The sequence below is a fragment of the Artibeus jamaicensis genome, unplaced genomic scaffold (assembly GCF_021234435.1).
Source record: "Artibeus jamaicensis isolate MK-2021 breed Jamaican fruit bat unplaced genomic scaffold, CSHL_Jam_final contig_3109, whole genome shotgun sequence".
Taxonomy (NCBI): domain Eukaryota; kingdom Metazoa; phylum Chordata; class Mammalia; order Chiroptera; family Phyllostomidae; genus Artibeus; species Artibeus jamaicensis.
Window position 1 is genome coordinate 275,130 of NW_026521716.1, and position 20,748 is coordinate 295,877.

General features: G+C 60.6%; 3 protein-coding genes across 9 annotated transcripts; 2 read left to right on the forward strand and 1 right to left on the reverse strand.

Annotated features, from left to right (window-relative positions):
• The first annotated feature begins 1,164 nt into the window (after nt 1-1,164).
• RAD9A (RAD9 checkpoint clamp component A) lies at nt 1,165-7,164 on the forward strand. 3 transcript variants are annotated; one of them, XM_037135328.2, is made up of 11 exons: nt 1,166-1,351; nt 1,437-1,507; nt 1,987-2,115; nt 2,522-2,636; nt 2,725-2,824; nt 4,446-4,555; nt 4,653-4,762; nt 4,843-4,907; nt 5,000-5,137; nt 5,896-6,091; nt 6,174-7,164. In XM_037135328.2, exons 1-11 carry the CDS (start codon nt 1,318-1,320, stop codon nt 6,267-6,269), a joined length of 1,164 nt encoding a protein of 387 aa, XP_036991223.2. In that variant the 5' UTR covers nt 1,166-1,317; the 3' UTR covers nt 6,270-7,164. The 3 variants fall into 3 exon arrangements, with proteins under 3 accessions (XP_036991226.2, XP_036991225.2, XP_036991223.2); XM_037135331.2 differs by lacking the exon at nt 5,000-5,137 and having other exon boundaries at nt 1,165-1,351; XM_037135330.2 differs by lacking the exon at nt 1,987-2,115 and having other exon boundaries at nt 1,165-1,351.
• On the reverse strand, nt 6,873-10,100 carry PPP1CA (protein phosphatase 1 catalytic subunit alpha). Its single transcript, XM_037135332.2, has 7 exons — nt 9,960-10,100; nt 9,299-9,430; nt 8,924-9,154; nt 8,300-8,404; nt 7,625-7,848; nt 7,409-7,543; nt 6,873-7,335 (listed from the first exon to the last, which is right to left on the reverse strand). Exons 1-7 carry the CDS (start codon nt 10,012-10,014, stop codon nt 7,225-7,227), a joined length of 993 nt encoding a protein of 330 aa, XP_036991227.1. The 5' UTR covers nt 10,015-10,100; the 3' UTR covers nt 6,873-7,224.
• Nucleotides 10,101-11,168: 1,068 nt separating this feature from the next.
• On the forward strand, nt 11,169-17,515 carry TBC1D10C (TBC1 domain family member 10C). Of its 5 annotated transcripts, none has more exons than XM_037135399.2 (10): nt 11,169-11,235; nt 11,394-11,661; nt 12,370-12,469; nt 12,693-12,800; nt 12,890-12,996; nt 13,204-13,318; nt 13,993-14,058; nt 14,181-14,370; nt 15,985-16,139; nt 16,426-17,515. In XM_037135399.2, exons 2-10 carry the CDS (start codon nt 11,510-11,512, stop codon nt 16,771-16,773), a joined length of 1,341 nt encoding a protein of 446 aa, XP_036991294.1. In that variant the 5' UTR covers nt 11,169-11,235; nt 11,394-11,509; the 3' UTR covers nt 16,774-17,515. The 5 variants fall into 5 exon arrangements, with proteins under 5 accessions (XP_036991294.1, XP_036991292.1, XP_036991295.1 ...); XM_037135397.2 differs by having other exon boundaries at nt 11,197-11,235; nt 11,314-11,661; XM_037135400.2 differs by having other exon boundaries at nt 11,202-11,217.
• Nucleotides 17,516-20,748: the final 3,233 nt, after the last annotated feature.

Genomic DNA, 20,748 nt, shown 5'->3' on the forward strand with positions numbered 1-20,748 from the left:
GACTCCGGTTTACTGACCTAAACGGCTGCAGAGAGGCAGTACCATCCACACTGACCCCCAGTAACCTCTCCCAGTGCCCTAAGGAAGCCTGGTGACAGGGAGGAGCTGAGGGCAGGGATAGAGAGAAACAAAGTGGGGTTCACTATTGCAGCTTAGGAGATGGAGGGCAAGGGGTCCGCAGACAAATATATTCTCTTCACCGCAGACTGTACCAGAGGGGCAAGGCCAGGCCTGCCCTAAAGTAATGCAGGGACGCCCTGGCCCTTCAAAGCACTAGAACCTTCGTGTTGCAGGAAACCAGGTGTCAGCAAGTCCCCCCAGGGCTTTCCTTCCACATCACCCAGGGGGACTGAGGCCTTGGCCCAGGCCCAGGGCAGATATTCCCGGATGGTGAAAACGTTTCTTCTTCACAGTGCGGGCTTTTTTTTTTTTTTTTTAAATGGCCTCACAAGTACGATTCTACCCTCGTAAAACGTTTCCAACGCTTCTCACACGTGCCCTTTGCGGTTGGCAGCCTCACCCCTCTGCGAGGCTCACAGACCCACTTCGCTCTCCACGGAATACAGCCTCATGCCGCACGCACCACTGAGCCTTTCTTCTCGCCTTCCCCTGCGACGCACATCCATCCACCCCTCCCTGCCCGAGAATCTTCCACCCTTCAACAATAAATGAAGGGTCCTCGAAGCCAGAATTAACAGCCACCTCTCTCGACTGGATCAGGCCGCAATGGCTTTCATCTCTTTTTAGTGCTGGTGGTTGTTGCGTGCATCCGAGTCCCCGGCCAGGGCTGGGTGAGGATGGTCTCGGTTCGACCTCGTACCCTCCACAGACAGCCAGAAAATCCGTACTAAACTGGCCGCTCAAGAGGGCTGCTCCGCACGCAGCACCCGGGGGCCGCGGCCTCTGTGCTCCCCGCGCTCGTGTGCGCTGCGGCCCTGGGACCCGCGGCGGAGGGGAGCGGTGGGGAGCGGAGGGGCGCGGAGGGGCTTGGCCGGGCCTGGCAGGTCAGAGAAAGCGAACTAGGTCTGCGCCAGGTGCTCCCAGCTCACCTGACCAGACCCCCTTACTCCGGCCTCCGTCACGTGAGAGCGGAACCGAAAGACGTCTTCCTCACGTGACGCACGCCCTGCAGTGTGGACCAATGAGGAGGCTGGGGCGGGGCTGTCAGGGGCGGTGCGCGCGAAGTGAACCCGGGAGGTGCACGGTTGGGGAGGCCCGGAGGGAAGTCACTACGAGGCCCGTTTGGGACCCGCCGCCGGCCAGCCGCCAGCCTCAGCCCGTTCGCCGGCCAGGCCCGGCCTCGGGGCTGGGGGCGGCATGAAGTGTTTGGTTGCGGGCGGCAACGTGAAGGGTGAGTTGGAGCTGGCCGGGGGGCGGGGGCACGTGGGACCGCCCGAGGCGCCCGCCTAACCCCCAGTTCTTCTCCGCCCTCGCAGTGCTCGGCAAGGCCGTCCACTCTCTATCCCGTATCGGTGACGAGCTCTATCTGGAGCCCCTGGAAGACGGGGTGAGGGTCTGGGGTGTGTGTGTGTGTGGGGGGATTCCAACAGGGAGACCTAAGCTGGGCCTTATTCTCGCCTGCACCTGGCAGGAAGCCCGTGGACGAATTTGTCAGCTGGGTTTCAGTCTCCAACCCCCGATGCTGGGCATCGATTTGGGCCCTGTCATCTTCCCGGGCCTGTGTGTCAATTGACAGCAGTTGCCCTCCCTGAAGGGCCGGGTGGCGAGTGGGGACAACGAGGGGACAAGGTAGTCTCCTGACAGCCGTGTAAGGCCCTTGGCGGTGGGAGCAGCCGAACCCTCCCTTAACTCAGGGAGGGCTTCATGGAGAAGGTGTCTGATCCCTGGAAGGGGACAGAGGATTTCAACAGGTGATGATGGAGATGCAGGACTTTATAGGGCAAGTGTATGAGCAAGAGCAGGCCAGAGGTCTGGGCCTGTCGCTGCCCCTGACTGCATCCCTCTCCCTGCTTTTCCCTGGCCCAGCTCTCTCTCCGGACAGTGAACTCCTCCCGCTCCGCCTATGCCTGCTTCCTCTTTTCCCCGCTCTTCTTTCAGCTGTACCAGGCGGCCACCCCTGGTCAGGACCCACCTCGCTGTAAGATCCTGATGAAGGTGAGGCCCTGCCCTCAGCCGCTGCACTACAGCGTCCCCGGAGCCCCACCAGCAGTGCGCCTGCTCATGCTAACTGGGGAGAGGGGTGTGTGCTGGGGCAGTCTGGTGCTCCCTGTGCTAAGGGCCATAGTGAAGGCATCCCCAGCAGGGAATGGCAGATGTGGAAAGGGCGATGGGTCCTACCACGGACCTAGAGAGAGTGGTGACATTCAAATAGGTCTTTTAAGGCATTCCAGACAGGGAGCAGCATGAACAAAGACCTGGGAGCGTGTAAATGTCCTACATGTTGAGGGAACTCTCTTCCTGATACAACAATGCTGAGCCCCTGATGGGGCCGGTCCTACAGGGGACATGAGAGCTGGTTGGTGGAGGGGCAGTGCTGGCCTGATGTGTTTCCTCTACTTAGTCGTTCCTGTCCATCTTCCGCTCGCTGGTGATGCTGGAGAAGACCGTGGAGAAATGCTGCATCTCCATAAATGAGAGGAGCGGCCACCTGGTGGTCCAGCTGCATTGCAAATACGGTGAGTGGGCAGCGGGCCAGCCAGGGGGGCCCTGGGGTGCGAGGGTGGAGGTTGGCGAGGCCCTCTGAGATCCTGTCTGCCTGTCCAGGGGTGAGGAAGACTCACAACCTGTCCTTCCAGGACTGTGAGTCCCTGCAGGCTGTCTTCGACCCAGCCTCGTGCCCCCATGTGCTCCGGGCCCCAGCAAAGTAAGTACACCCCTGTCCAAAAGCTGAGCCCCAGGTCTCTGTCTTCCTTCTTTGGCGCCTCAAGGGTCAGCAGTTTAAGAAGGCACCTCTACCATTTCCCTACAGGGTTCGCATGAGCCTCAGCGTTCGCCAGCCCTTGCCTGGCTCTTCACGGGAAGAGGCTGACTGGAGGAGGGGCAGGGGGCTCCCTTGCTGTAGGCTCCCGTCTTCAGGAGCCTGTATGCTCCATGCCAAGTGTCTGGCTTGGCATTCTGGCCAGTCAGATCCATCCCTGCTTCTCTTCTAGAGAGCAGGTCTTTGGCCTGAGCAGCTGTGAAGATCTGTCTTTTAGCTTTGTGGCTCAGGGGCTCAAAACCTCTTTGGCTTGGTTGTCCTTCTGGGCGTGTTCCCCATTCCGGGCCGCCCCTCTTCCTACCTACCCTGTCTCTAGCCTTGAGGAGTCCTCCGGACAAAGGGGGAGGCCGGGTGAGGAGGTCCTGGCCTAGGACAACGGCCAAAACAGGCAGCTCTGGGGCCGGAACCATTCTGGGCAGTCCAGCCAGCTGTGGCTGTACCCGGCCTAGGAGACGGGGACTCCAGCCCAGGCACAGGTCCCTGGCAAAGACCGGTGCAGAGGAGTGGCTTCCTTCCCACCTGTGCTGGATGCTTTTGACATCCAAGTAGCTCAGGGTCTTGTTCATTTCTTTGGATAGCCATGAGTTATGGTGACTTGAAGTTCCCTTTGGGTATCTACAGACTGACTTTCTAAGTTTTCTTGATAGTGCTGCTTAGGGCTCCTTTGAATAAAGAGGAAAGGCTATCACCTCTGGTCTGGATTTTGAAGCTATTTTTCTTTTCATAAATACTCTTTTTCCCCATAGATAGTGTTAAGTACCTATAAAAGCAGATGTCAGCCCTAGCTGATGTAGCTCAGTGGATTGAGTGCCAGCCTGGGAACCAAAGGGTCACTGGTTCGATTCCCAGTCAGGGCACGTGCTTGGGTTGTGGGCCAGGTCCCAAACAGGGGGCGCACAAGAGGCAACCACACATTGATATTTTTCTCCCTTCTCTCTCTAAAAATAAATAAAATCTTTAAAAAAAACCCGGCTCTTTGCGAAATCTCGTTCCCGTCGCACTCTCTTCCCAGATTTTCTCTCCCTCCTCCCCCCCCAAAAAAATAAAAATAAATAAATAAATAAATAAATAAATAAATAAAGCAGATGCCAGCTCCTGTCCCAACTGTCTTGAGGCTAATTCTAGATTGTTATGTCATTTGTAACTGTCACCATGTATGCCTAAAAAACAAGAATGTGAGAGCTCTTTCCGAAGGGCAGGTTTATAATGACAGCGTGGATGTGGTTTTCCATCCCTGGGTGGGCAGGTGCTGCCTGCCTGGCATAGCCCATCCTTTCTGCTGCCTTCTCTGGGCTCGTCTGCCTGTCCTTGGCGGTGGACTTCACTCCCACGACAGCCTGCGAGTTTCTGATGGGGCGTGTCCTCCTTCCTGGGGCAGGGTAGGCCTGGCCTGTGGCCGTTCCCCTACAATGCTGGCGAACATGTCACTGCTCTGCCTCGGGTCCTCTGAGAGCAAAGCCACTGGGCAGGGCCGAGCCCCGGGTGTAATGCTGTGCCCTTTTCACAGGGTTCTGGGGGAGGCTGTTCTGCCCTTCCCCCTTGCACTGGCTGAAGTGACGCTGGGCATCGGCCGTGGCCGCAGGGTCATCCTGCGCAGCTACCAGGATGAGGACGCAGGTGAGGGAGCAGGACGTGGCCTGGGATGGGCGGCAGGGCTGGGGTGAGAGGGGCTGGAATCCATGTGGCCAGGTTCTCCCTGTTCTTGCCCCCACAGACAGCACTGTCAAAGCCATGGTGACGGAGATGAGCATTGGGGAGGAGGATTTCCAGCAGCTGCAGGCCCAAGAAGGGGTGGCCATCACTTTCTGCCTCAAAGAGTTCCGGGTGAGCCCTCCCCCCTTCCTTCCCACCCTGTCCTCCCCGCCCTGCCCAGGGCCTCAACTGCTCTGCCTCTCCCATCCCAGGGGCTCCTGAGCTTCGCAGAGCCAGCAAACTTGTCTCTTAGCATTCACTTCGATACCCCGGGCAGGTAAGTTGCAGCCTCAGGACAGGGAGGGAAGGGCTCTGGGGTGCCAGAAGCCACAGGGCCCTTACCTTGTCTGGGACCCATCACCTGCCCAGGCCAGCCATCTTTGCCATCAGTGACTCTCTGCTGGATGGACACTTTGTCCTGGCCACGCTCTTGGATCCACCCCCAAACTCCCAGGACCTACTCTCCCTAGAGGTCCCCCGGCCAGTGCCTCAGCTCCAGGCTCACAGGTGAGGGTTCCCCTGGGGCCATTCCTGTCCTCATCGCTGTGCACCCTGGCCTGTGCCTGCCGCTCCCAGCTTCAGTGTCCCCCCACACACACACACACAGACACTTCCTGTAAGGCCCCCGGCCCCCTAGCCATGCTCACAGCTCCCAGCCCCACAGGCTCAGCCTTCCCAGTCAGCTGTGCTCAGAGATCCCTCCCACCCAGGGCAGTATGCCCAAGGTCAGGCTAGCTTCCTTTTCTGGCTGAGGCCTCCCCTCTGAGCCGCCTCCTCCCAGGCGAGGCAGCAAAGGGGGCTGCTTGGGGTAGGAAACAGGTGGCTGAAGGGCAGGTGGGTTGGGGAGGATGGGCCCAGTATAGTTAAGCAGAGGAAGTTGGGTCTGGCCCCTCGCCCAGCAGGTCCCTGGGCCCTAGTGCTCTCCAGCTCTAGTCCCCTGGGGAAGGTAGGGGCTTGGGCTCTAAGTGGCCCAGCTCACCAGACTTGCACCCCTCTCCCAGCTGAGCTCAACTGACCCCCAGGATCCCTTCCTTAGCCCCTGCCTACACTCTGACCAAATGATTCCAGGCCCACCCCCTCCAGGCCACTGCCACTTAATCCCTGTATCCTCTCTCCTCCAACCAGATCAGGAAGTAATCAAACTAAGAGACATCACCAGTGGTCACAAGGCCCCCACAGCAACCACTCCCACCCTTGCCCTCCAAGGTGGGCTCTGCCCTCTGCCTCCTTTCCCTGTTTGTCACTGACTTCATCTCTACCTGCAGCACCCCACACCTGGATGATTTTGCCAGTGACGACATTGACTCTTACATGATCGCCATGGAAACCACCGTGGGCAGTGAGAGCTCCCGGACTCTCCCCTCCGTGTCCCTCTCACCTGGTCTCCAGCCCTCCTGCCACTCTGAGGAGGAAGATGAAGCTGAGCTTAGTACAGTGCCTGGGACCCCCCCACCCAAGAAGGTAGGGACCTGGGGTCAAGACGGGGGATGGGAGGCCGGGAGGGAACAGTCTCCACAACTCACTCAGCGGCCTTTTCTTCCAGTTCCGCTCACTGTTCTTTGGCTCCATCCTCGGCCCTGAACACTCCCCTCTGCACCCCAGCCCTGTGCTGGCTGAAGACAGTGAGGGCGAAGGCTGAACCGAGAACATCATGTGTCCAGGGCTGTGGACTACATGAAGCCACAGCCTCCCGCTTCTCAGGGCCAGCCAGGGGCAGAGCTGGGCCTCTGCCCTGGTGGGTAGTAAAGGTGGGCTGGGCTGCAGCTGAGCTGCCTGGTCTTGCTGTGTCCCCGTGCCCGAAGTGGCTATTGGAAACTGGCCTAGGCCCTGTCTTGTCCTCCCAACCCCCAACCAATCGTGTCTGTTTCCAGGCTTGGCACTGAAGGGAGGTCCACCTTCCAACCTTGTGGCCAAAGCTGGACACACCTGTCTTCCCTAAGAAAAGGAATCACAGTGAGGCTGCTGGCTTGTGCCAATCCATGGTTTTTGACAATCATGACTCGTCCCTCCACCAAATCCTGGGCTTACCTCTGGGCATTCTGCTGTGGCCAGCAGACTGCTGTTCTTGCTTTTTTCCAATATTCTTTGGCCCTGGCTGGAAATTCTAGGAGGCCCTGTGGGAACTTACTGTGGTTGGGGCTGCCCTGGCTACGGCCCCATGTCCGGCAAGCCTGCCCTCCCCAGTGGCTCTGGGCAGTAGGATGCGAGGCCCGTGTTCGGGACAAGGGAGACAGACCAGGGCAAGGATCCAGCTTTGACCTTTATTAAAGAGACCAGATGGGTTGCCCAGGATGCAGCTGCCAGCCCCGAGGCCAAGCAAGGCTGGAGACCCACAACCTGGCCCTGCTTTGCCCTGAGCTGCAGCCTCAGCCCCAGGATCCTGCTTGTAGCCACCAAGGCACAGGCAGAGGGAGCCCTGGGGGACTGGATGCTGCTATTGATTTGTTTTTTGTTTTTGTTTTTAAAAAAGCAGAATACACCAAGGCTCCACGTTCCCTGTGATGAGCAGGGCCAGGAGGCCAGCATGACTCTCATGACTGTGTGATGATTTCTGTACAAGCCACCATCCGGGGCAGAGGGCAGGCTTGTGGACGCTATTTCTTGGCTTTGGCGGAGTTACGGGGTGGGGTGATGGGCCGGCCGCCAGGGTTCAGGCCACTGAACTGCCCGTATTTCCCCTTGTTCTTGTCGGCGGGCTTGAGAATCTAAAAGAGAAAAGCACTGGTCAGGCTCATGGGGCTAAGCCATTCGGCCAACCCACCCTTTCCCCATCCCCACCTGGAAAGAGCACATGAGTGTCTCGTCCACGCTCATCATGGCGCCTGCATTGTCAAACTCGCCACAGTAGTTGGGAGCTGAGAAGAGTGTCACCAGCTGTCGCTTGGCAAAGAACTCATAGCCATCTTCTACCACCTGGACGAGGGCAGGGCAGTTCATTAAGCAGGTGCTGGCTGCCCAGGCCCCACTCCCTCCTGGGCCAGAGCCCCAGCCCACCTGGTGTGCCCGGCAGATGAGGTCCAAGTCGTGCTTATGCAGGAACTTGGCCACCACCTCAGCCCCGAAGGTAAAGGAGACACCACGGTCATTCTCGCCCCAGCCCTGCACATCCTTGTCAGGGTCAGACCACAGCAGGTCACACAACAGCCCCTGGTCGGGCACATCTGTGGGCCGCATGATGCGGCGGATCTGCTCCATGGACTGCAGGTCTGGGGACAGGCCTGGGGGACACAAATGGCACATCACTTCCTCAAACAAGCCTCAAAATGGGGACCCCTCCAGAAAGCCCTGACCAGTCAGCCTCTGTCGTCCCGTCCGCCCCCCCGCCCCAGGGCCCTTTCCTGGACTTCTGAGAGCCCAGGCAGGCAGAACTCTGCACCTTCTGCCTCTTTCAGTCCCTGCCCCCAGGGGTGCAGAGCTCCCTGGAGAAAGAACAAGCAAATTCCACACACAGTGCTAAGGCCACAGCAGTAGAGGGTGCAACCTAACACTGGGGAGCAGGGAAACATCCTGCAGTAAGTGACATCCAAGCCCAGACCCCAGGCAGGGAGGGCCATTCCAGGTGACTGAGAACAGGCCTCCAGCTAACAGCTTCTTCCCTAAGCCTTGGGGATGTTGCCCAGCTTCTCTTCCCATGAATTCCCTAAGCAGGTGCCTCAGAGCCACCCTCACCTCCATGGCAGCAGAAGATCTTCTCATCCACGATCGCGGCAATGGGCAGGCAGTTGAAGCAGTCAGTGAAGGTTTTCCATAATTTAATATTGTAGCGTCTCTTGCCTGCGCAGAGGAAGGAGACAGCTCGTGATGAGGCCTCTGGGGCCTCCCAGACACAGCTGGGAAGAGAAGAGCATGGAAGGCAAGGAACGAACCCCCACCCCACTGCCTTCCAGCCTTCAGGAGGGATTCTGCAGCAGCTGCACCCACGGAAGCCTAGAGTTCTGATCTGGAATGATGTCAGGGCTGACACCCACCCCCGCCCTATGAACAGGACCAACCAGGTCCAGTATATCTGAGCCTCTGGCCACAGAGTCCGTCCAGCTGGGCATCCTAAGTGTTTAGGTGACAGATGTGCTAGAGGGAGTGTCTCCAGACGGGCCCTGTGTTAGAATGTGAACAGCCCTTCACCACACCCCTGCTGGGTGCCAGACCCCATGGCAGGCAGGCAGGACCCTGTTCAGTCTGGCAGGTACCTGTCACACACGGATACTCCCCTGCCACCTGCCAACACAAGAGTCCCATTAGATAGCAGGCAGAGCTCTTCAGGCTTGGGGCAGCCCCGGTCACGAAGGCACTCACACTCATCATAGAAGCCATAGATGCGGTTGATGCTGGCACACTCGTGATTCCCACGGAGCAGGAAGAAGTTCTCTGGGTACTTGATCTTATAGGCCAGGAGCAGGCAGATGGTCTCCAGCGACTGCTTGCCCCGGTCTACATAGTCCCCCAGGAAGAGGTAGTTGCTCTCTGGAGGGAAGCCCCCGTATTCAAACAGCCGCAGAAGGTCGTAGTACTGGCCATGGATATCACCTGTGTCCCAGGAAACCAGGTCAGCACTGAGTGCAGGGGCTAGACTTGAACCCTGGGCCAGGGTTGGGCTCAAGGTAAGGATCCAAGGATTTGGGAGGCCAGTGCCACCTTTGGGAAGCAAAGGGACCCGGGCAGGGGTCTCACCGCAGATCTTGAGGGGCGCCTCCAGCTCCAGCAGAATGGGCTGGCTCAGGAAAATCTCCCGGGATTTGAGGCACAGACCACGGATCTCGTTCTCTGTCAGCTGTACATTCTTTCCAGGCCGCGAGCCCTGCACTGGAGGCAGAATGGGGGTCAGGACCCTGGTCCCTCCAGCAGGAGGAGGGTGGGCGACACAGGTGACCCATGGGCACTTCTGGAGGTGCCAGGGCCTCGTGGACCCCTCCTTGCCCGGGGCAGATGGTGCTGCTGAGCTTCCCAGGACAGGACGCAACCTCCCTAACTATCCTCAAGACGCTCTAAGGGTCTTCTGAGGCAGGAGCTGCCAACCCGAACCCCACAGCGCAGGACCCTTTCCCGGGGTGTGGGGGGTGGCTAGGTTTCTCAGGTTTCTTCCTCGCTCCAAGAAACCAGGCCAACCCCGTGCGACCCCAGCCCAAGAGAGGGGGGCTGCTCCCCGTGCCCCAGCAGCTCCAGACTCCCAGATGTGTCGCAAGTGGGGGGCAGCTGCGTCCGTGGGATCGCGGGCCCGTCCCCGCCCCGTCTAAGCTGGCCCTGGGAGGGGCAGGCGCGCCCGCGCGCCACTTCCGGGCCGGGCCGGGGGTCAGGGCGCGGCGGGCGCCGACCTCCCCTGCCCCCAGCCAACCTTCCAGCAGGCGCCCGATGATAGAGTCCAGGTTGAGCTTCTCGCTGTCGGACATGGCGGCTCTGCCGCTCCGGCCCAGCAGCTCCGGACCCGCTCTTGCCTCCCGCCCTCCACCGCCTTCTTCCGGCCTGGCGCTCCTTCCGCCCTCCCCGGTCCGCCCCGCCCCATTCGCTCCCGGCCCGCTGCCCCAGCTCCATAGCGCCTCCGCTGGACCCCGGGCGCAGCGGCCATGGCGCCCCGGGAGGCGGGGCCTCGGCGACGGGGCGGGGCGGGGCGGGGCGGTGGTTATCTGGGGCGGGGCCTCGTTTTTGGGCGGGATTTTGTGGGAGGGGGTAGAGTTTGGTTCAGCCCCTGTGAAATTACCCAGCCTCTTTCGGAAAATAGGAGACCGGAAGTACTGAGGAAGTTGTTTTTCTCTTTCAGTGGCTAAGCAGCCGCTCCCACCGGGTGTGAGCACCTTGATAATCGCTTCCCCAAACACTGGGTTCAGTCCTTCAAGTGCAGAAAAGGAGACCTAGAGCTATCAAGGGGCTGGTCTTACATTCACTGAGGACTCTACCTCCTGAATCTCTGCGGTCCCTCTGGGCGCAGACTAGATCCAGATGGCAGAACTCGGGGACGACTTTGGCTCAGGCTGCCTGTGGTGCAATCTTAGTTAATGTTTATAGCACCACCGTTGCCTTTTGAGTTGCATAAAAATGCTGCATTTTGTTTATGTTAAAAGTATTAGTTTGTAAAGAGCAAACATTAAATAACCACAATTCCACCCCGGCTGGTGTGGCTCAGTGGGTTGAGTGCTGGTCTGCGAACCAAAAGGTCGCTGATTCAATTCCCAGCCAGGGCACATGCCTGGGTTGTGGGCCAGGTCCCCAGTTGGAGGCATGCAAAAGGCAACTGACTGATGTACCTCTTGAATGCTGATGGTTCTCTCTCTCTTTTTCTCCCTTCCTTCCTCTCTCTCTAAAGATAAAATCTTTACAAAATAAATATATCTTCCCTGAAGTGAGTGTGTTACATGCCAGTGTCCTCAAAACTAGAGGCAGCCTGTCCCCGCTGCCTCTGGCAGGTCTTAGCCCCGTCACACCCAGTGCAAGAACACAGGCCTCCTGGTCTCCGGGTGGGTGGGAGGAGCCCGTGGCCCAGGGGACCGGGGTAGGCCGGAAGAGCCTCTTAGAGGAAGGGGTGACCCCCCCATGCACACTGGGGAGGGGCCCCCAGTGGGTGGTGGAAGCTGTGGCTGGGGAGGAAGTGAGAGGAGGTGAGGTGCAGCAGGGAGGTAAGCTGGGCTACCGGGGACAGGGGCCGGGCCTGGGGCTGAGTCTCCATATAGAACTTGGCCTTTTTGCCACTTCAGGGCCTAACCCCCTCCAGAAGACGGCACAGAAGGGTCCTGGTGAAAATCCTGAAACCTCCTCCCTCTGACCCCGCATCTAGGTTCTGAGGCTGGGGACTGGCGCGTGGGAGCCTGGGCCCCAGGCTGGCCGGGAGCTGCCTCTCATACTGGCTCTCCCCACATCTTGTAGCCTGTTGTATTGGGGGTCTGGGGCACCATGGCCCAGGCCCTGGGTGAGGACCTGGTACAGCCTTGTGAGCTGCAAGATGACTCCAGCTCTCTGGGGTCTGACTCAGAGCTGAGTGGACCAGGCCCATATCGCCAGGCTGACCGCTATGGCTTCATTGGGGGCAGCTCAGCAGAGCCAGGGTAAGTGGGGAAGGGTGCTGGGATTTACGATGGGGGCTGAGGGCTGAATTCTAGAGTGAGGCCCAAACTCAAGGGTCCTGGGAGGGTCTGGAGACTCAGCCAGTGTTACCCCTCCTCAGGCTCCAGGTAGAGCCCTAAGGATGGCAGGGTTGGGGTAAGGTGTCCAAGTGTGTTTCTTTTACCCCTGACCTCCAAGGGTTTGTTTGCACCTACCCTTGGAGACAAAAATCCTTCCCCTTTTCATCTCTGGCCCAAGAACCCCAAATATAAATCATAGAATACACATTCTTTTCCCCCACCCCCACCCCACCCCCTTTCTCAATATACAGGCAGTATAACAAGTCCAGAGACACAAAGGAACTTGCCTGAGGTCACGCAGCAGCTCAGTGACAGAACCAGACTCAGACTCAGGACTCCTGGCTTCTAGCACAGGGCTCTGTCCACCCAGCTTCCTCTAGGAGTTGTCTGTGTCCAAGTCCCGGGGGACTGCCAACCAGTCCCTCCCCCAGCTCACACCTACACACCCCCTTCAGTCTTTCCTGCTTCTGCCCACATCAGAGCCACATCCTTTCCTGTCCCCATGGCAACCACTGGCAACTTCTGGGTGACAGGTCACCCCCCAGTGGCCACCCAGGTTGCATGAGAGAGGCAGACGTGGGCTCTAGGTAACAGCTGCCCTGCACTGGATGCGGTGCCATGTGCTCCCAGGCCCGGTTGCCCTTCCGTGGACCTCATCCGCCAGAGGGAGATGAAGTGGGTGGAGATGACTTCGCACTGGGAGAAGACCATGTCTCGGCGGTACAAGAAGGTGAGCGGGGCCATGACTCCACCCAGGCCTCTGTGGCTCATCCTCCTTTGCTGTGGTCCAGGCCCAAGCCACATCCTCCAGGCCTGGGTCCCAGGACCTCCTGCCTTTTCTCCCTATCACTGAAAGTGGCCCTTGCCTGATGAAAAGTTGGGTGTGGTGTCTGCCAAGAGGAGCAGGGGAGGCTGGCCCGGTCGGCCTAACGGGACCGTGGCCTCGCCTGCAGGTAAAGATGCAGTGCCGGAAGGGCATCCCTTCAGCCCTGCGTGCTCGGTGCTGGCCCCTGCTGTGCGGGGCCCACGTGTGCCAGAAGAACAGCCCGGGTACTTACCAGGTAAAGGAGTTGACAGGGGGTCCCACCTCCCCTGCCTACAGCCCCTTGCCCCTCTGAGCCCTCACCCCTAGCTTTCTACACACCCACAGGAACTGGCTGAGGCCCCAGGAGACCCACAGTGGATGGAGACCATCGGCAGGGACCTGCACCGCCAGTTCCCTCTGCACGAGATGTTTGTGTCACCCCAGGGTCATGGGTACGAGGCCAGTGATGCCCAGGGACCCCCAGTCTCACAACCCCAATTGTTGGTCCAGCCACCCCTCCCCACCCTGGCTTTATGTTTTGCATTTCAGGGGACACAGCAAGGCCAGGGTGGGGAGCGGTGAGACCTGGGCAGAGGTTGACAGCAGGCGGGGAAGGGGAGGCTGAGGGCCCGCCCCCTAATGGGGTCCTTCTGGCGCAGGCAGCAGGGCCTCCTGCAGGTTCTCAAGGCCTACACCCTGTACCGGCCGGAACAGGGCTACTGCCAGGCCCAGGGCCCCGTTGCTGCCGTGCTGCTCATGCACCTGCCCCCAGAGGTGAGTGCCCTCCGCCCTGCTCTAGGGACCCAAGATCCTGACCCCCAACCCCTGTGACCTGTGGCCCCACACCGCAGGGACTCTGAATCCAGGTATCTGGGATCCTTGAGCCCCAACCCTAGAGATCTTGGGACTCAGTAATCCTGTACCCTGGGCGCATGACCGCCTGACCCCAGGAAGTCTGACCTCGGGGACTTGGGGTCCTTGTTTCCCAACTCCCCTCCTAGTGACCCCATTGCTGCCAGCCTCGGCCACCTCCAAACCCTGCAACCTTGACTCCAGGAACGTGGGACCCTTGACCCTTGCCCCTTGCCCAGTGATCTCAGGGTCTGGATGTTATCACTTGACCTCATGACTCCTGATTCTGAACCCTGTGATCATGATCCCTGACCCAATGACCCTAAGAACCCAGAACTTGAACTTTAAACTTGAACTTTGGGATCCTGCCAATCCTTGCCCAGTGAGCCCAATCCTGTGACCCTCAAATTCAATCCCCTGAACCTTGTGACTTCCAACTGCCTAAACCCACAGGCGAGACCTGCCAGAGCACGGGGTGGCTTTGGGTAAGAGCCCCCGGGCTCCAGAGTCACTGTAGATGGTGTCCAGAGCCGCCCCCTTGCCCGCCCTGCGGTCCCCTTTGTGGTGGGCACACATGACCTGTGCTCTGCCCTCAGGAGGCCTTCTGGTGCCTGGTGCAGATCTGCGAGCTTTACTTGCCTGGCTACTATGGGCCCCACATGGTGAGAGGCTGGGATTGGGCAGGGGGCACGGCAGGAGGGGCTGGGCAGGCGGATGGGGGCCTGGGACCAGAGCGGGGCAGAGCCTGGGTTTTGGGGGGCGGTGCTGATGGACGCGGCTGCAGGAGGCTGTGAGGCTGGACGCCGAGGTGTTCGTGGCCCTGCTGCGGCGGCTGCTCCCGCGCGTGCACAAGCACCTGCAGCAGGTGGGCGTCGGGCCCCTGCTCTACCTGCCCGAGTGGTTCCTGTGCCTCTTCGCTCGCTCCCTGCCTTTCCCTACGGTGCTGCGTGTCTGGGACGCCTTCCTCAGTGAGGGTGAGTGGGGGCCCTGGGAAGGTGGGGAGCCTTGGGTAATCAATCAGTGTGCTCAAGGAGTGGCCTGCCAGCTCCGCTCCGCCCCAGCTGCCACTGCCAATCCTGGCCCTGAGTCTGGGTGCCGGGGTGTGCTGAGGGCAAGGGCACCCTGCCGGCTCTGGGAAAACAGCCCGGCCCCTAGGCCACCCGCCCCCCAGTGTAAGGAATGGCAGCCCCTGTCCTGTAGGGAGGGCAGCCTCTGCCTGGAGGCAGGCTGGAGCCACGGAGGCTCCCTCCAGGTAGACGGGGCAGGAGCTGGGGAGATCCCAGCCGTGCGGGGGCGCAGGCACTGGCACCATGGGCCACCGCCAACGGCCGAGGCCCTCCTCCTGGAGCCCAAGTGCCTACTTGGTGCTTGCCCACTGGTGCCAGGGGCTGCCCTGGACACTGGGGCCACCTGAATGGACAGACTGACATTCTGGGGGGCGGGGATGGAAGGCAACTGTAACGAAGTTTACAAGATATTTATAGAGTATCACCAGTGCCATGAAGGAAATAAAGCAAAGGGATGTGAGTGAGAGTCAGGGGAACGGCAGGGAGGGGCTGCTGCTTTTAAAGATGCTCCTGCCATTGGCAGTGGCAGGTGGAAGGGGAGATATGTAGGGACAGGTGCGTGCTCGGAGCCCGAGCAGGAGCCTGCTGCAGCGTCCAGGCTACAGATGACCTGGGGGCACGGGCATGGACAGAGGTGGGTGCCTGGGCCAGGCCAAGTGTGGCCGAGCTGGACTGTGCCCCAGTTCCTCCATCAGTAACCCACCCGCCTTCTGTTCCCTAGCAGCTGTCCAGCAGTGGCACCTAAAAAAGTGGTAGGAATCAATCAGTCCATTTATTGAACACCTGCTGTGTGCCGAGTTGGCTGCAGGCTGGCTTAGAGCTCCGGCCATGGGTGTCCAAGTCACCATCCGTGGGTCATGGGTCACCGCCCCTCCAGCCTCCAGCCTCCAGCCTCCAGGGCCGGGCGGGGTGGGGCCTGATGGGGTGGCTGAGCTATCCCTGCCTTCCTCTTGGACACGAGTGCTGCCCTAGGCTCCACTTCAAAAAGACGACATCAGTAGTCGCTGTCGTCCCTTTACAAGTAACAGTTGTTGCCAGCCCTCTGGTCCCCTGGCTGCTCTGCTCAGCAGACCTAAGGCTGCCTGAGGGGGTTCTGAGGATGACCCACGGTTGCGCCTGTGTGCACTCTGCTCTTGGCTTAGGAATGCAGGGCTCTGGCCAGAACTCTCCGGAACCAGAAGGTCACAGATCCGACCTGGAAGGGCCTTAATGGGCAGCCACCCTCCACCCCGGCCCTTCCTCACAGGGACAAGGAGCTGAGGCCCAGAGAGAGGAGGCTTGGTCTGACGCTGTCAGTTGCTCTTGGCTCCTGGCGGGCCGCTGTGCCCGGGCACATCTGTGGCCGCTGAGACACACTCACCAGTGGCCCTGAACTGCACCCCTCCTGTCAGCCCTTGCTGCTGGCTGGGCTGTGGCTGTAGAGTCTCGGGTGGGCAGAAGGACCCCAGCAGGCAGGGCACGTCCAGGTGCAGAGCGGAGGAGAGGCGGAGCCGGCCCCCACTGAGTGAGCCCCCTCCGCAGGTGTGAAGGTGCTGTTCCGCACGGGGCTGACGCTGGTGCGCCTGGCACTGGGCACCGCAGAACAGCGCCTGGCCTGTCCGGGGCTCCTGGAGACGCTCGGTGCCCTTCGAGCCATCCCCCCTGCCCAACTGCAGGAGGAGGTCTTCATGTCCCAGGTGGGTGCCCTGCCCACCCTCCCCTGAGGCATGGTTGGGGAAACTGAGTCCCAGAGCTGGAAGTCAGAGTGAGAGCCAGCGCTCATTTCCTGTCCTCTGAGCAGCAGCGAATGTGAAAGCCCCAGGCCTCGAGCGGCTCGCTATGGCTTCCCTTAGGGAGGCTGTCTGCCGCCCCGCAGCCCTCAGCCACTTCCTGGGGCTGTGTGCGCGGCCTGCCCCGTGGGGGCCTCCGGACTTCCTGCCTCCCCGCAGTCCAGGCAGATTCAGCACCCACCGCTCCCCACAGGTGCACGGCGTGGCTTTGTCGGAGCAGGACCTACAGCGGGAGATCAAGACCCAACTAGCCCAGCTGCCAGCGTCCACGTCCGGGCCGCCCCCACGGCCCAAGGCCCGTCTGGCCGGGGCCCAAGCCATCTTTGAGGCCCAGCAGCTGGCAGGGGCGCGGGCAAGCACCAGGCCCGAGGTGCCCCGCATCGTGGTGCAGCCCCCGGAAGAGCCCAGGCCCCCACGGCGCAAGCCCCAGACCCGAGGCAAGACTTTCCACGGGCTCCTGACTCGGTCAAAGGGCCCCCCTATTGAGGGCCCCCCCAGGTCCCATCGCGGCTCCACCTCCTTCTTGGACACCCGATTCTGAGGGTCCCACTACCATGGACCCCAGTCCCCCGACCGGCTGACGCCACCTCGCAGACGGGCACCGCACTTCGTCGCTGGGGTTTAGTGGCTCAGAGGCCCTCTCTGTCACCAAGTGTCCATGAGCCAGGAGGTGCCTGCTACCAACATGATGACGATTTATTCAAAATGCTTAGGGTCTGCAAACCAGGAACCCGACTAGGCAGTGCCCAGAGTGTCCCGAAGAGGGACGAAGGCAGAGAGCTCTGGAGTACAAAGCACGGCCTGGAGAGGAATCGTCCTGCGTTCTTGGCTCTGGGTCGGCAGGAGACGGCCGTGTTCCAGACGTCAGGCCGTCTGGGCACGCGAGCATTCTTTCCTAAGTTCTTCATTTTTTCCTAAGTCCCGTGTACAGGGATTTACAAATCTCCAGGCGTTGACGTGCAAACGAAAAGTTCAGAAGTTTAAGTCCTCAGGCTAAAGTCAATGGTGTCTTCACGAAGCCGTTGGGCCAGCCCGGCGATACTGACGCCGTTCTGAGTCAGCTTAGCTCTACGGACTTCATCCTGTTTTCTTCACTCGTTCCTCACCGCAAACTATGCCAGGCCCAGGATGGAGGAAGGTCACAGATGGGGGTGAGGGGGCCCAAGCCCACCATTAGCCCAGAAGCAGCACGCTGAAACACCACGGGGGTCTAGGCAGCCAGCTGGGCTAGGGGGCCCCGAGGGACTCCCGGGAGGCCTGGAATAAAGTCTGATTGAGCAGAACCCTGGCTGGAGTTGGATCAAATGTCCTCCCTCCATCCCTGACCCTAGACCAGCTGCCCCCGCCCCCGCTCCCTGCAGCCCACCTCCCCCCACAGCCCTGCCTCTCCTTGGCCAGCCCTGGGTCCACCAGACACACCAAGGCTGCCCATTGGCTGCTGGAAGGTGTTTACCAGCAACAGGACCCAATGCTAAGCTCTCTTGCTCAGCCTCTTAGGAGCAGATAGCACCTGTGGGAAGAGGGATCCCCAAGTGGATGCTGGGCCCAGAAGTGGGGCTCATCCCCTGTTCTGCCTCTTCCCAAGTCTGGTTCAGGAACCGCCCCCGGGGGAGGGTGGCTCCAACCCGAGTCCGTACCCCACCCGTGATTCGGGTCCTGTTTGCACAGAGAGCCAGGCCGGCCAGGCGGGGACAAAGGCCTAGTGTGTCCAGCACAAAGAAGAAAGGTCCCGCCGGCCCTTGTCCCCTCCTGAAGCCCTGCAGCAACCCCTTGGGGCTGCCACCATGGAAACCCCCGCCCACACTCACTAATTGCCCCCGTGGGTGCCTGGGACAGGAGCCATTGCCAGGACAACAGGCCTGGTTCCGGCGCACACCTGCTTTGCTGGGCGCCCATGCCCGCCCTGCCGCCTGCCCTGGGCGCCCTCCCGGAGGATGGAAGGTGGAGGGTGGGTGGGCATGTCAGAACTTGGGAGAGAAAGCATATGGAGTCCAGCTTAACTGGTCAAGGAGTCCGAGGGCCCTTCCCAATGGCTGTGCCACCGGCCACCGGCCACCGGCCACCCATCAGAGTGTTCTAACAACAGGGCCACAGGCTCCAGGAATGGGCTCCCCATACCTGGATGTGTGTGCTACCGACTGTGTGCCTGGCAGGGCCCTGGACTGGGCAGCTCCCTCCCACGGAGCCTGGAGGAGGCATCGCAGAGGCCCAAAGCCAGATCTGCGGTTTCCTGGTGGGACTGAGGCTCCGGGGGAGGGAACTCGGCCAAGGCCGCACTGCCCACGGCAGACCCCAGGTTTACCCCTATTCCGACACTGGTAGCCATGAGCCTGCCCCCTACCACGGGGCCCCCACCTCAGTCTGCCCTCCTGGGGGCGCCCTCTCTCCTGCTCCCTCTCCCTCCTTCCGCCTGCCCTGGCCTGGGCCCAGCCCCTTTGAGTGTGGAGCAGCAGCCGGGCCCCTGAGGGGAAAGAACGCTGAGAGCCCACCCCACTAGGGAAGCTGCACTAGTAATAGCCTGCTCACCTGCAGGCCTTGGCCCCTTTTCTCAGACCGCGCCCTACCTCCCACGCCCTCTCTCTGCAGGTGGGACCGACAGTCCCATTAGACAAAGGCAGACATGGAGAGGCTGGCAGGCTGAGTACCCCGCCCAGAGTCACAGAGAGGCCGGAGCTGGCTGGAGCGTGGCCTCGGTGCCTTCCGGACCATGCGTCAGTCAGCCTTAGAGCCAGGCTGCTAATGGGATCTCAGGCACAGTAGTGGGCAGGGTTGGGGGGTTTGCCCCTGGAATCCCCCCAAACTCCTGGCCCTCTGTGGGCTCAGCTCTTCTTCTGGGAGAGTCTGAGACCAGGATAGGCACAGCCACGGCCGGGCCCAGGCGCCCAGCAGGAGGCTGGGAGGGGGGCCACGGTGGCAGTGGGTCCCCTGGGATATAGACCCTAGAGGCAGGTGGTCTCCACCAGGGCCCCTCCAGGTGGAGCTGAGTCACTGCTCTTCCTACTCAGGGAAGGGTTTTCTGAACAGGTGCTCTTAGCAACCCGTCCACACAGGGAGACGGAGCCCAGGCGTGAGGCCAGAAGACCAGCTCCCTCCTCGTGAGAGCGCTTGTCTGCACGCTCCGTGCCCGCAGGGCTGCACAAGCCCTTGCGGTGCCCGGTCAGACAAGACCCCGCTCCTTTGGGCGTGTGCAACCCTGCCGGGTACCTTTGTGCAGCGTGCAACCTGTGCAAGCACACTCGGTGGGCCTGGCAGGCCAGCTCTCTACAAAGCTTTCGGGAAAGGGGCTCAGAGAAGGCAAGCGGACGAGCACTCAGCCCTGGGGGCACCAAAGCTCGGATGGCAGCCAGCTGTGTACGTTGGCCCAGGTCAGCTGAGGAGACAGGAGAGGGGGGAGGGCCCATGGTCTCCATCTGCCACCCACGGCAGAGGTTCCCCCCATCCCCACACTGCCCCAGGCACTTAGAAATCAGCCGTGGACTCTTTGCAAAGTCTCTGCCTGGGAAAGGCCCTCTCACTCTGAGCCTCAGTTTCCTCCCACAGGTAATGGGATAATAGCTGCTCTCACTCCAGCCCCAAGAGTGCTCTATGCCCTCATTATTGTTATGGGTGCCCAGTGGAGCTGGGCGGGCAGCCCAGCCATGGGGTGAGTCTCCTCGCCCCGCCCCACCTGACTCAGCTCCACCTCTGGTGACCTGCAGGAGTTCCTGGCAAGGACAGAGCAGGACAGAGCAGCACTGCCCTGCCCCGCCAGCCTGCTGGCCCCAAACCCCAGAGCCCCAGGCTTGAGCTGCAGTTGCCCCACCCTGACTTTCTCACGGCACCCACAAGGCAAACCCATCGCAGCCAGCGCCTAGCCCCGGGCAGTCTGAGAGCGGGCACAGAACCACGCTGTTCTCTGGGCACATACGCACACCCGGTGGCAGAAGGAAGAGCCCAGCTCCACCGCTCACCAGCTGTGTGACCTTGGGCAAGTAATACCACCTCCCCGAGCTTCACTTTCTTCATCTGCAAAAGGCAGAGAATCATGACTCCTACTTCACTGGGTTAAGTGAGACGTGGCCCATAAGGCTCTCCCCGTAGGGCCTGGGACAAGGTCAAGAACAACTTGCTGCCCAGAACGATGTGGCTCAGTTGGAGTGTCATCCTGTAGCTGAAGGGTTGTGGGTTCCATTCCCGGTCAGGGCATATACCTAGGTTGTGAGTTCGATCCCCCGCCTGGGTGCATAGGATCCCTGGTCCAGGGGCGTGCGCAAGGCAATCAATTGACGCTTCTCTCTCACATCGATGTTTCTCTCTCTCCTTCCTCTCTCTAAAAGCAATGAAAAAAATGTCCTCAAGAGAGCATAAAAATATAATAAAACATTAAAAAAAAAAACACTCGCTGTCACTGCTGCTGAGCGCTCGCCGTGCAACGCCCGGTGCCCAGCCAGGTCCACACTAGAGGGTGCGCTGTGGACCCCACCGGAGGTGAGGAAACTGGGTCTGCAGACTGTGCGGCGCTCGAGTCAAAAACAAG